Source organism: Panthera pardus, unplaced genomic scaffold, assembly GCF_024362965.1.
Source record: "Panthera pardus isolate Hobbes unplaced genomic scaffold, ASM2436296v1 HiC_scaffold_6, whole genome shotgun sequence".
In the NCBI taxonomy this organism is placed as follows: domain Eukaryota; kingdom Metazoa; phylum Chordata; class Mammalia; order Carnivora; family Felidae; genus Panthera; species Panthera pardus.
Window position 1 is genome coordinate 78,127,502 of NW_026526991.1, and position 13,884 is coordinate 78,141,385.

Sequence of the window (13,884 nt, forward strand, 5' to 3'; positions counted from 1 at the left end):
AAATTATTTTGTAAGGTACTATTTCTTGTTTTAAAACATACAATATGTAGGTCAAATAATTTTATAAAATTACACATAGAAGTATACTAAGCATAAGTCATAATAAACACTTTATTTGGTTGTGATTTTTATATATGAAAAAGACATTGATAAGTTAAAACTTCATATCTATCTCCTAACAGAAGAGTTTATTCAAGGACCAAATGGAGTTGTTGCTACAGAATCATGTATTTCCACTATTATTGTCTAACCTGGGATATCTTCGAGCTAGAGTAAGTTTTCCATATTTCCATTGTGTTTCTTAAAATGTTCATTTGTGGGGCACCTGGCTGGCTTAGTTAAAGGAGCATATGATTCTTGATCTTGGGGTTGTGAGATCGAGCTTCACGATGGGTATAGGGATTATTAAGAAAAATAAACTTTTCTTTTTTTTTTTTTTTAAGAAAAATAAACTTTAAAAAATGCTCATTTGTAAGATATTTTTTGAACTAAATGTTTTTGGATAAATTGACCTTTTACCATGTATCGGAACAAAATGAAGTCAGTCAGACTGTCCCTTATGGTCACATAAGCTGAATAAAGAACAAACTAATAAATAAAGGATTTATGGATTTTAATTCCAGCTGCTTTAGATTTTCACTCTAGCCCCACTTGCTGCATTCATAAAACATGGAGTGAGAGGGATAATGTTATAGCAATAGTACAATGTAAATTTGTAAACTGATTAATTTTCAGTGTCCAAAACAACCTGAAATTCTAGTTTGGCTAAAACCTTAATTAGTACAGATAGTATATTCGGTCGATATGCCTTAGAAAAATGGAGAAGATAATAATTCACATAAACTTATTTGTGTTCTAAGTGTATATGACTTCTAGAATCAATATCTTTTATGGAGAAATAAAAATAGAACTTTAATTCGAGAGCCTAGTGTTTATCTTTATAATTACATCAACACAAAAAATATCTTGCTATAAAGAACATACGTTAACAATGTCTTACACACTAAAGCCTTTTTATAAACAGATGGCAACATTCCCTGGAGAAGTATTTGGGCACATGTAGATTAGAGGTATGGAGGGCATACAAGTGTTTTTATAGGTAGGCTGTAACCTTTGACAGGCTGTGTGAATTGTAATTCTCTTGCTAAAAGTCTTTTAGCAGTAAAACAAATTACCGTTAATTGTGTCTTATGTACATGGAGAATTAAAGTAATAATATGATTCTGTGGTCTAATAGTTTAAAGTTTGGTAATCTATATAAGATTTAAAATTCTTCATACCTTATATGAGCAAAAAAGTTTGCTAAGTCCTTACATGAGTAAGAGAAAATAATATTTCATTTGTTTGCTGGGAAGGCCAGCAAATGAAAGTTAAACGTTGGTTTGTAGTAGCTCTTACATATAAATAACACATTAGTTATGACTCATAATATTTATTAAGCATAAACAGGATTTCTTTTTTCAGAGACGCTTCAGTTAGGCCCATTTTCTTTTCCCTGTGAAAAATTGCGTATAGATAATTTAGAAGTAACAACTGCCTTTTTAAATAAAAAGAGTGGGAAGTCCAGAAGTTAAAAACTATGGGTAATATGCTACCCTCCAAAAACAAACAGTACTTGGTAGAGTTAATGATATTTTACTAAGAAGTTCTTATGTGCATGACTTTATTATAGAATGCCACAATCCTAACAGTTTCCTACTTAATTTCTTCTTACAGTCCTGTTGGGTACTTCATGCGTTTAGTTCTTTGAAGTTTCATAATGAGCTCAATCTGAGAAATGCAGTCGAACTGGCAAAGAAGAGCCTGATTGAAGATAAGGAGATGCCTGTCAAAGTTGAAGCTGCCCTTGCTCTTCAGTCATTAATTTCTAACCAGACACAAGGTAAAGCCAAAAATACCTTTTAAAGGGTTTATGTTATTTTATTTTTTGAAATCCTTTCTTCTTATCCTAATAAGGATGATTTCTCTGAGTCTTCAGGTGCAAGGTTTAGATTTCTGAGCTTTTGTTCCCTCAGAATTTTATAGCAGTTTATCCTTGCCCTTTTCAGGAGTTCCTATTGACTGGTCTCCAGAAAAATTTTGGATTAGGAAATAAGTTGATAGTTATTGGCCGCTGGGGTAGGCTGGGAATCAGGAGACCTGGTGTCTAATTTTGATTGTGCTACTAGGTTGCTGTGTAAGCCTGTGTAGAGGCATAACATCTGTCAAGGGTTAGCTTTCCATATATTTAAATTCAGGGGATTGAACTAAATGGCCTCAAGAGACCTTTCAGCTCTAGGACTCTGATTCTACTAGTTCTGAAAGTAGCAAGTGGAATTTCTGGTGAGTGATAACACAGATAACTCGTTTGTTTGTTCAGAAGAATATTCTGTTCAAAGTTCAAGTAAACCTTGGGAAGTAAATTCAGTTTTATGAAGTACGTGAATCTAATTTACTTCTGTTCAACAGTGTTTCAGTGGGAAGACTGAATATTGTACAAGGACATGTGGGAGGAAGTATTCAGCATAGTTTTTATGTACATGATTTTTTATACTTATATCTTGATATATACATGTTCTGTAAGTCATCCTGATGATAGAACGTTTGTATAATTAGAATTTCTCAATGAAGGGTCTTGGCATTTTGGGCAGGACAGTTCTTTCCTCTGTAGGATTGATTGCCTTTAATTAAGGGGAAGTGGATGTGTTAGTGAAGATTATTTTGGTATCGCTTTTAAAAAATTTTTTTTATTTTGAGAGAAACAGAGAATGTGCTGTGGGGAGGGACAGAGAGAGAGGGAGACAAAGAATCCCAAGCAGGCTCTGTGCTTCAGTGCAGAGCCTGATGCGGGACTTGAACTCACAAACTGTGAGATCATGACCTGAGCCGAAACTAAGAGTCAGACGCTTAACTGACTGAACCACCCAGGTGCCCTGGTACAGCTTTGTATCTTATACCATAAAGCAAGTATCTGTCAAGAGCCTATTACCCTGTGTCACTTAACCTTGTGACCAAGTTAATTCCTATCGCCAATTTTGAATACCTAATTTTTTTACTCATTTTGTTTGTTTTATTGCATTAGCTAAGGAATATATGAAGCCACACGTAAGGCCTATCATGCAGGAGCTGTTGCACATTGTTAGAGAGACAGAAAATGATGATGTTACTAATGTTATCCAGAAGATGATATGTGAATATAGTCAAGAAGTAGCTTCAATTGCTGTTGATATGACCCAACATTTGGTAAGAATGGGCAAAGTTTTATGTTAGTTTGAAAATAAATTCAGCCTTGAATAATAGAAATAAAAGCCTTGACTGATCTAAGTAAATTGAATTCCAAAATTTGGAGTTCAGTTTTATATGTAATTGAAATGTTAATATAAAAATGTTTGCTCTAGTAATTCTGACAGTTGTTAATTTCTATATTTAATTAGACTTAAATCTAATAACATTGGGATCATTTCATCTGTAATATTCTGAGATTTTACAATGATGTAATTTGTGAGCTTTTTAAATTTTCATTTTGTGGGTTTTGAATCTGGAAATTCATTTCCTTCAGTTTTGGGCAATTTTTGCATTACTTATTTGATTAATTTCTCCCTACCATTTTTTTTTTTTCCTATTCTATAGTTCTGATAAGGAATATTGGATCAGGACCGAGTCTTTAATTTTCTTACCTTTTTTTCTCATCTTCCATGTCTATCTGTCTTTTTTGTTTCATTTTCTAGGTGATTTCTTAACTTTGTCTTCTACCTTCTATCAAATTTTTCACTTGACTATTGCTAGATTTCAGTTTTCTTAGACTTTCGGTTTATTTGTTTAATGACAACCAGATGTTAAATAATAGCTAATTGTTATAACTAATGTATATTCCACTCTAGTGACTAGATAAGGAAAAATTGACTGTACTTAAAACATGATAGTCTATCATTGATTTACTTGGTAAAGTGTGTAACTTATGTTTGAGCAATGCTGACGTCTAGATGAGTGCCACTGCCCTTTTATTAACTTACAACAACAACGAGGGGTAGGTGTAACATTACTAATTGTTGAATATGTTTACGTTATGTTCATAGGCTGAGATATTTGGCAAAGTCCTTCAAAGTGATGAATATGAAGAAATCGAAGACAAAACAGTAATGGCGATGGGAATTTTACATACTATTGATACTATCTTGACAGTTGTAGAAGATCATAAAGAGGTGGAATTTGTGTTTTATTATGTCATTATAGTACCATTAACTGAAATTTATATGATCAATGGGCATGACTTTAAAGTTGCTATTTAGGGGCGTCTGGGTGGCTCAGTTGATTAAGTGTCTGACTCTTGGTTTTGGCTCAGGTCATGATCCATGGTTCATGAGTTCGAGCCCCATGTCAGCTGTGCTGACAGCTGCAGAGCCTGCTTGGGATTCTCTGTCTCCCTCTCTCTCTCTGTGCCTTCTCTGCTCTCTATCTCTCTCTCTCAAAATAAATCAACGTTAAAATTGCTATTATATATGTTGTTAGATTTTAAAAATTACCTTCAAATTTTCAAAGGCCATATTAAAATGATTGAGGGGGGAAATATTACATGTTGTTGTAAGGTATATAGGACATTTCTGTATTATTAAACTGAGTTTAGTTCATCACATCTGTGTTCCAGGCTAGATTTTTGGGGAATATCAAATTGAATAAGACATGAACTCTGCCTTTTGAAAAAAAATTTTTTTTTTAACGTTTATTTATTTTTGAGACAGAGAGAGACAGAGCATGAACAGGGGAGGGGCAGAGAGAGAGGGAGACACAGAACCCGAAACAGGCTCCAGGCTCTGAGCTGTCAGCACAGAGCCCGACGCGGGGCTCGAACTCACGGACCGCGAGATCGTGACCTGAGCTGAAGTCGGCCGCTTAACCGACTGAGCCACCCAGGCGCCCCGAACTCTGCCTTTTGGAACCCACAGTCTAGTCCTTCTTGTAGAGAGTGATAGCCATTCAATCACAGTGGCAGATATTAAGTAGTGGAACAAAATTCAAATGTAACAAACATCATGAGAATGGAAGGGAAGAAGAACTTAAAACATCATCTTTCTTAAACTGAATTCCAGAACCATATTGGGAGAAGAATTTGTGCAGATAGTTATTAGGTGCTTTCCCCTGTGTTCACTGATAGGATTTTACTAGTGTCACCATGAGATCACTGGAGCTGGTAAATGGTAGTGTCCTTTTGCAGAAGTGGAAAACAAGTTTATGTAGTATCAGGAGTCTTGCTCATGGCCATAGAGTTTTGGGTTTGCAGTCAGATTATTCTGATAATATATCCATTTATCTCCACCTGAAACCTGCCACCCTCCTCCCCAAGTATTACATCGCCTTTCAGATTTGAGATGGTTCCTTCTGTGAGCTCAGGCTGACTTGCTCAGCAATGGCGGCAGCTCCTGTTTCATACAGTGGGACTTAGGAAGCAGGTGGTGGTTCTTTAAATAGCATTGTTAAACCCCGTGGCTGTTGATTTATCCTGTGTTTATCACACACCAGTGGAAAATTACTGGATTCTTAAAAACAGTTCGATATTCTTCTCTTGGGCAGGCCTCCTTCACCTAAAAAGGCTTAATGTGAATTTTTATTCCCATATTCATTATTTTATTTTTGTATTCTTGTTAAAACTGTATGGGCCATTCAGGAACAGTGAGATGTTCCAAATTACAACAAGCATACTGAAGGATAATTCTTTTGCCTTATATGCAGAACTCGTATTTTTAAATTTGGAGACCTTAGAAATCTCCTAATCCAGTTTTCTAACATATGTGTGTGTCGAAGATGGGCAGTAGTAAAATGAGCAGCAGGATTAGTTTGAAAACAAAACAGTACTTTACCTTTTTGTTTTAATATTTTTACTCTTGATATTAATTTTGCATTTCAGATAAAGTTAAAGGAGCATGTGAACTTACTGTGATTATCAAAGGAGGCATGGTTTAAAATTGAGAAGCACTAATCCAATCCAGCTTCCTTACCTATGAAAAAAATGTGAAGCCTTCAGTGAGTGGCTTTACGAAGGTCATAGATAATTAGAGGCAAAACAAGGAGTAGAATCTTGGTCTCCTGACTGCCTGTCTTGGGATTTTGAACTTTGGCTTATTAAAAGCCAACTTTGAGAAAAATCTTTCCTTAAAAGGAAAAATCACATGTGTATGAATACATGCACACTGAATATATGCAGAACAAAATTAGAAATCTAAACCAGATGTTTACATATATGCAGTTTTCTTTAATGATTTAAATATATTGACAAATTTTCAAACTGGAGATTTTGGATCATTTGAACTTTAACACAGTACTTTAAAGCTGAATATTCAAAGAATATGCTCAAAAGTTGAAATAGGATACTTAGATGGACAATGTAACCCATGATGGAGTTTAATTTTTGCTTATTTAAAAAATACTTAGTACAACCTGTGTTGAAAAATTCAAAAGACATGAAAAGGTATTCAGTGAAATTTCACCTTCTCACTCAGCTCCCCAGATGTCATTCTCCTCTGTGGAGGAGGTAGTTCCTCTCCTAGGTTTTTGTACCCTTCCAGAGATATTTTCTCTTATAACATCTAAGTAAAAAAAAAAATGAGTGTGTATTTTTTTCTTTTATGAAAATGATAGTATACAGTTTTTATCTGCCATTTTTGAATTGTGTCTTGGTCATCCTTCCATAATTATTAGCCACTAAAGTTAGTATTTTTAGTAGTTGCATAATCTTTCTTTATGTGACAGTTTATTCAACCAGTCCCTCATTAATGAATATCATTTAACTGTCCCTTCCTAAACGGACCTTTGGTTGTTACTAATCACAAACATTGCTGCAGTGAATGGCCTGTTACATGTCATTTGCACAGGTAATAATATGTCTGGAGGACAGATTCCTTGAAGTGGACTTGTTGGGTCAAAGGATCTTGAGAGATAATTGCTAACTTGGCCACATTACACTCCCCAAATCAATGTATAGCAGTGCCTCTCTTCCCAGCTAATACTTTTTGATCATTGCCAGTTTGTTAGGTGAAAAATGGTAATCTTGGGCTTAGAATTTGTACCCTTCTCATGTATGAGAGTTAATATCTTGTTATAAGCTTAAATAGTCTGTTTCTATTTCTTTTTTATGACCTTTGCCTTTTTTTCCTCTTGACTTGATTTCACGGGAGCCAATTTGATATTTGTGGTACCATTTGAAAATATTTCCCTCAATTTTTATTTCATCTTTGACTTTTCCCTACACTATGCAGATATTTTTAATTTTTGAAATCAAATGGCTCAATATATTTGTTTCTGATTTTTGGCCTTTGAGCCATTTTCCATCTTCAGGATTATACACAACTTCTTTTCATTTCTTCTCGTATTTCTATGGCCCAAGTTTTCACGTTGAAATCTTTCATTCACTAGGAACTTACTTTATTGTAAAATATGAGGTTAGGAACTAATTTAATTTATAATTTTATTATGGATTTAACTCTCACTTCCATCATTCGTCTGCTTTTCAGAATTTCTTGGTTATTTTTTTCACTTGAAATTTAGAATTGTCAACTTATCCCTCCAAAAAAGTTTTGTTGATGTTTTTACTGGGTTAGTATTTATAGAGTAAGAGTTATCATGGTGGATTTTATTTTATCTTTTATTTTATTTTTATTTATTTTAATGTTTATTTATTTTTGAGAGAGCACAAGTTGGGGAGGGACAAAGACAGGGGGCAGAGGATCCTAAGCGGGCTGTGTGCCGACAGCAGTGAGCTTGATGTGGGGCTCGAACTCAAAAACTGTGAGATCATGACCTGACCAGAAGTCAGATGGTCAACCAGCTGAGCCACCCAGACACCCCAGTTATCACGATGGATTTTAAACTAAATGTTTAAATTTGTCTTTAGGTTACTCAGCAGTTAGAGAACATCTGTCTGCGGATCATTGATCTCGTTTTACAGAAACATGTAATTGGTAAGTTCAAAGGTAGAGTAAAAAAGTTAATTGATATTTTTTAACTTGGTAAACTTAAAGTGCATTTTTAGCCCTTCAGATTCAACAGTATGGACAATTTTGAAGGAGAGAAGCTTTCATTTTCTTCTGTTTTTTGGATATACTTTCGAGTATTATATATCTGTATTTTCATTTAGAGAAAAATTTAATACATCCAATTAAGAATTCCTAGTCTTGGAATTGAAAAATGTGAAATGATAGATCTATGTCTTTTCAGAAGTATGAAATAATTATTGTTCCGTTATCTATTATAGAGCCCAACTTCTGAATAGAACCAGTAACTACTAGAATCAGGATGTTACAATAGATGGGAATTTGTAGAAGAGGCTGTTTTTCCAGTATCCAAGCACTTTGCAGGTGGCAGCCCCCAGTCCTGTGCCCTGGAGAGTGTTGCAGCCTACATAGTGTGCAGACAGAAAGCTGAAAGAAAAGCGTGTTACTGCTTAAGAGCAGTTGTCTCTAAAATTTTTCTCACTCACACCATTGATAGAAAATTGAGCATGCATTTCTAATATATGTGAATGATATTTGAATACAAATTATAGGCAATATATATGTTACAAAACCACATTTACATATATAAAAACAGAAATGTAGAAGGATGGGATTAAATGTCTATATAAAATGTTCTAATACACATTATATACATATATACACACACATTTTATACTATGTATATATTATATACATATATCTATATCTATATATATTATTTCCCATTTCAGTACACTGCCTAGGGTACATACCCCTTACTTTTGAAATCATTGCTATAAAGCTGTAGTTCTCAAACTTTGGTATGCATAAGAATCACCAAGGAGCTAGTTCAAATGAAGATTTCTGGACCATAACCCTAGAGATTCTGATAAGCAAAAAAAGAACATATTCATTTATGTCTTTATTCATGGAAGAGATTGTAACCAAAAATTCTCCATTTAAAATAAAGCGATCTGGAGGAGTGACACTGTGAAGTAAGATAAAGAGAAATAGTTTATACTAACTTTTTCATCTGTCTATACCAGCTATTTGATTTGAGCAATTGAAATGTCAGGATGTTAAGGAAAGGGGCCTATTTTTGGGTGTAGTGAACAGATGAGAAAGCCATGGCTCCAGTTGCCTGTCTAGTATCTCATTCCTAGCTTTAAGGTGACAGGTGGTCTTTTCTTGTGTCTTTAGTTGTGATGTAATGTTAATGACCCTTTTTGAACCAATATTTGGCCATGCAGGATCTTAGATTAAAAAAAAAAAAAAGTTCTGTAAGATGTCATGGGCCGAATCTGATTTTCTGGGACCCCCACCACAGCAGCCTGACTTTGTTTGTGTCCATGGTCCAGTCTCTTTCCATTGTCTTACTTTCCTTTTCTCCATTGCCTGTTTTCATTGCTAATTTACTTATAAGATTTCATTTATTATTAGAAGCCAGGTTTAGCTATTACTGCTTTATCTGCTTTATCTTATGCAGGAAGTGAAAGTTAGTATAATCATCCCACCCTAAGAGTCTTCTTGATTGAGAATGATTGAAATAACTTTTGGCGAATTCAAGCATAAATGGAATGTAGTGGAAGGATGTTTGATAGCTCACTGAATCCGTGGGAAGGCTGGAATTGGCTGGAGCCAGCATGATTGTGCCATAGAAGTGGTCTGCTGAGAAAGTCAGTGCTGTCTTTGTCCACACTGGGTCCTAGATTGCTGCCCACCACAGTTCAGCCTCCAGCACAGCTGCAAAAAGTAATCTGCAACAGCTTTGTGCCTTCTAGTTTCTTTGTCAAGTTTCAGAGTCCTGGTCTTCAGCATCTGAGTATCGGGTTGTGCACACGTGCTGAGCGTATGCAAGGAAATATTGGGCTCCTTTTCTGTCTTGAGCCTTTATAAAGTTAGGAAGAGGCGTTTGCTCTCCTTTTCTCCAAGGTGTGGGGTAATGATGAACAGAACTTTCAGATGTTTCATATTCAGATAATGCTGTTTTTCAAGTGATTGTCTTATGTAACAAGTTCTTTCCCAATATCTGTAATTGACATTTTATTTTGTTCTTGGTAAGGCAACTATCTGTCTTATCAGCTTTTGAATATATTGTTTGTTTGTTTTTAATGTTTATTTTTTGAGAGAGAGAGAGAACGAGAATGAGTGGGGGAGGGGCAGAGAAAGATAGAGGCTCTGAAGCAGGTGAGGAGAGCCCAAGGCAGGGCTTGAACTCACAAACCTTGAAATCATGACCTGAGCTGAAGTTGGACTCTTAACTGAGCCACCCAGGCTCCCCATATATATTGTTTTAAATAATGCTACAGGGTCACCTGGCTGGCTCAGTTGGTTGAACGTCTGACTTCTGCTTAGGTTATGATCTCAGTGTTAGGTTCGTGGTTTCGGGCCCCACGTTGGGTTCGCTGCTGTCAGCATGGAGCCTGCTTTGGATCCTCTGTCCCCATCTCTCTCTCTCTCTCTCTCAAAAATAAACATTAAAAAAATTATATTACAGAAAAAACCTCCAAGCTTCCAGAGTGAATATTAGTTCCTTTTAAATAGGAGGGGCGCTGTGTGGCTCAGTGGGTTGAGCATCCTACTTTGGCTCAGGTCATAATCTCACAGCTCCTGAATTCAAGCCCCACGTTGGGCTCTGTGCTGACAGCTCAGAGCCTGGAGCCTGCTTTGGATCTGTGTCTCCCTCTCTCCCTGCTCATGCTGTGCCTCTCTTTCTCAAAAATAAATAAACATTAAAAATTAAAATAAATAAGAGGGAAAAAATCTTTGAACTTAAAAGACTTTTGCTCAGTGATGGACATGGTGGGAATTATTTGAAAAATTTTATATTGAGATTTGTGTTTTCTGATTGTATGTTTAGATATGATGTACTTTTGACTGAGAGCAATAAGAAATATATATGCAAATACAAGAATATTCTCTTTGGACTCTTCTACTTTATAGTGGGTATCACTGACTTGAGATAAATTTTAAAATACTGCACAAGTATTACATGATTTGTAAATTGACAAAATATGGTCCAGAACATAGTTTGTAAAAATATGTGAGACCGGAAAATATTGTAGCCTAGCTTAATTAAGCTTTCCAAAGAACATTAATTATTTGTAAGTTAATAGTACTGTGCACAAGAGATATACAACAATTCCTTCTTGTACCCATTTCTAATATAGCTTTAGAAGTATAACTATATTTTAGTACACAGTATCAAGAAAATATGTATTTCCAGTATTCTAGGGAAATTTAGTAAAAGCAAATCTTTGCCCTGTCCTGTTAGGTAGGGGGCAGATGGAAGGTGGCAAATATGGGAATGCTGAGAAAGGGGTGCTCAAGTATGTTAGGTGCAGAGGAATGTATGCAGGTAGATAGTCTCAATCCTCCCCTCTGTGGTCTTTGTGTTTTAATTTTTGCTGTTTCCTAGCATTCTAACTAGAGATTTTCTTCCTTCTAGAATTTTATGAAGAAATTCTTTCACTGGCCTACAGTTTAACCTGCCATGGCATTTCCCCTCAAATGTGGCAGCTGCTAGGTATATTATATGAGGTGTTTCAGCAGGATTGTTTTGAATACTTTACAGGTATGCCTTTGGCCATGTAACATTTTTGCTTTTCTGTGTCTGGACATTATTTCCTTTGACACATGACATAAAGACACATACGATTCCGGTACTAATCAGAAAACAGTTGTTATTTCTCTGTGGAATAAAAGGTGGTGCTATTAGAGCAGTGTTTTCCAGAGCTAGGGATACAGGCAGTAGGAAGGAGCCTGTTTCCTGTTGTATCTCAAATTAGTTTGCAGTCAGAACAAATGTCCATACATTAATTCAGTTAGTATTTTCTGAATACTGTCTATATTTCAAGCACTGTTCTAAGTATAGCGGTATAGCAGTGAACAAAATAGACAGCATTGCTCTTTTGACGCTTCCATTTCTGGTTGGGGGGAGGGAAGGTGGGGAACACACAGATAAGCAAGAAAATACACACTTTGTGAAGTGGTGATGAGTCCTTTAGAGAAAAGGACAAACATTCAGAACAATCACTATAATAAATGGTGAGCATTTTAATCTTCCTGATCCACATTTTCCTCATCTATAAATAGGGCAGATCTGTCACTTTCCTTACTAGCATTTGTGGCTGCGAAGGAAGATAGTAATATGTGGGTGCTATAGAAATATAGCTTCCGTGGGAATCATTTATTTCTACTCCTGTTTCTCAAGTCTCATTGGGATTTTGAATTTTTTTTTTCCAGATATGATGCCTCTCCTGCATAATTATGTGACAATAGATACAAATACTTTATTATCTAATCCAAAGCATTTAGAAATACTTTTTACAATGTGTAGAAAGGTAAGCGTGTCCTAATCAGTTGTAGTGGTTCTTAGTAATGTTTGAGTGTTTTACTGCTGGTCACTCTCAATTTGTTTCTTAAACCTTTAGTTCTGTATTGCCTCCATCAACATATATTTGCCATTTTGTATTTTCTAATAGAGCTTGGAATTATTATTTGAAAATTTTATATTTGTGTTGTGCTTAAGAATGCTTGCCACTTTTATAGCTGTGTACTTTATAATGGTCAGGGTAAATAATTTTGTTTGTTTTTCCTTCAAAAATGCAAACTTACTACTTGATGAAAGAAAAGTGCTAAGAAAATAAGCACACAGTTTGTCATTCTTGATTTTTTTAAATTGAATGTGTATATTGGAAACAACTAGATGTATATATTTTGATTATAAATAAGACAAAAAATTGGAATAGTTGGAAAAACAGTATCATTTAGCTCAATACAGGTTGATTTATCAGCCATATACTGGCTACTGTTAGATTCACATGCAGACATGTCTACTGTGTTGTCTTTGTCACAGGTTAGATTTTGCCCTCTATTGGTTATATCTAGGAATCATTGATGAGTATAAATAATATTTTCCTTTCTCCTTTAGGTGAATATTTATATACACATAAATATAAAACTGTATGTTGCATAAAGCTGCCAAATATCTAAGTTTGGCCTTGGAGTTGGGACTAAAGTATCTAGTCTACAACCTGTCTTTCTCACTAAAAGAGATGTGTACCAAGATATGTTAAGAGCTCTGAGCTGCCAATCAGCACATCTGATTAAAGTCTCAGTTCAGTTGTAAAGAGCCTGGGAGATTTTGGGAGGTCACTAAATTTCATCACATATAAATGAAAGGAGTAGAATCATGATTTTTAAAGACTCCTTTAGCTCTGTAATACCTAGCTTATTAAATCAAAATCACTTGGCAGTACTTAGTATTTTCTCCTAAGTTGTGTAGACAAGTGCTATTGAGGGAAAGGGAAAGAGAAAGCAGCAAGCAGAAAACATAACAGTCCTACACCCATTAGTACAGCTGCTCTGTATTATATCTGCTGGGATAAAAGTGATGCTCACAGTAATGTCCTTAGACTTACCAAGTAGTTAAAATATATGTCCTACTCTTGGTTTTTAGTAATAACTAATACTTACTGGACTCTTCCTGTATACCAGGTATTTCCTCAGCATTTTATACATATTAACTTATTTTATCTTTACAATATTATGAGGAAGGTATCACCTTTTGGTCAAAGAGGAGACCAAGGTATAATTTTTTGCATCGTGTCTGAGGTTTAGTACATTGTCCTAAGTCACAGAGCTAGTCTTTGTTGGAGCCATATTTGAACCCAGGTGGTCTGGCTTCAGAGCCCATTTTTTAAATTAGTAAACATATTTTGTTTCTTCTCCTTTTGGAGGTGGGGACCAAAACCAACCAACCAACCAGCCAACCAACAAACAAAAAACCAAGCAAATACAATTTGGGGAAAAAGGAGTGATTTATTTATTCTTTCTGTATTGTATGCCACCGTGATGGAAACAGTAAGACACAGAGGTTAATAAGTTTGTTTGAAAACACGGATAATAAGTGGCAGTGCTGGAATTTGAACCAAGCATT

General features: G+C 35.3%; 1 protein-coding gene across 3 annotated transcripts in view; it reads left to right on the top strand.

Annotated features, from left to right (window-relative positions):
- Positions 1-13,884, top strand: part of IPO8 (importin 8) — an 85,993-nt gene that overhangs the window by 32,355 nt on the left and 39,754 nt on the right. For all 3 annotated transcript variants that reach the window (XM_019452366.2, XM_053894694.1, XM_019452368.2), the window contains 7 exons: positions 183-272; positions 1,717-1,882; positions 3,062-3,222; positions 4,056-4,181; positions 7,865-7,931; positions 11,392-11,517; positions 12,189-12,286. In XM_019452366.2, coding sequence (XP_019307911.1) covers positions 183-272; positions 1,717-1,882; positions 3,062-3,222; positions 4,056-4,181; positions 7,865-7,931; positions 11,392-11,517; positions 12,189-12,286 — 834 coding nt within the window. The remainder of the gene's footprint in view (positions 1-182; positions 273-1,716; positions 1,883-3,061; positions 3,223-4,055; positions 4,182-7,864; positions 7,932-11,391; positions 11,518-12,188; positions 12,287-13,884) is intronic.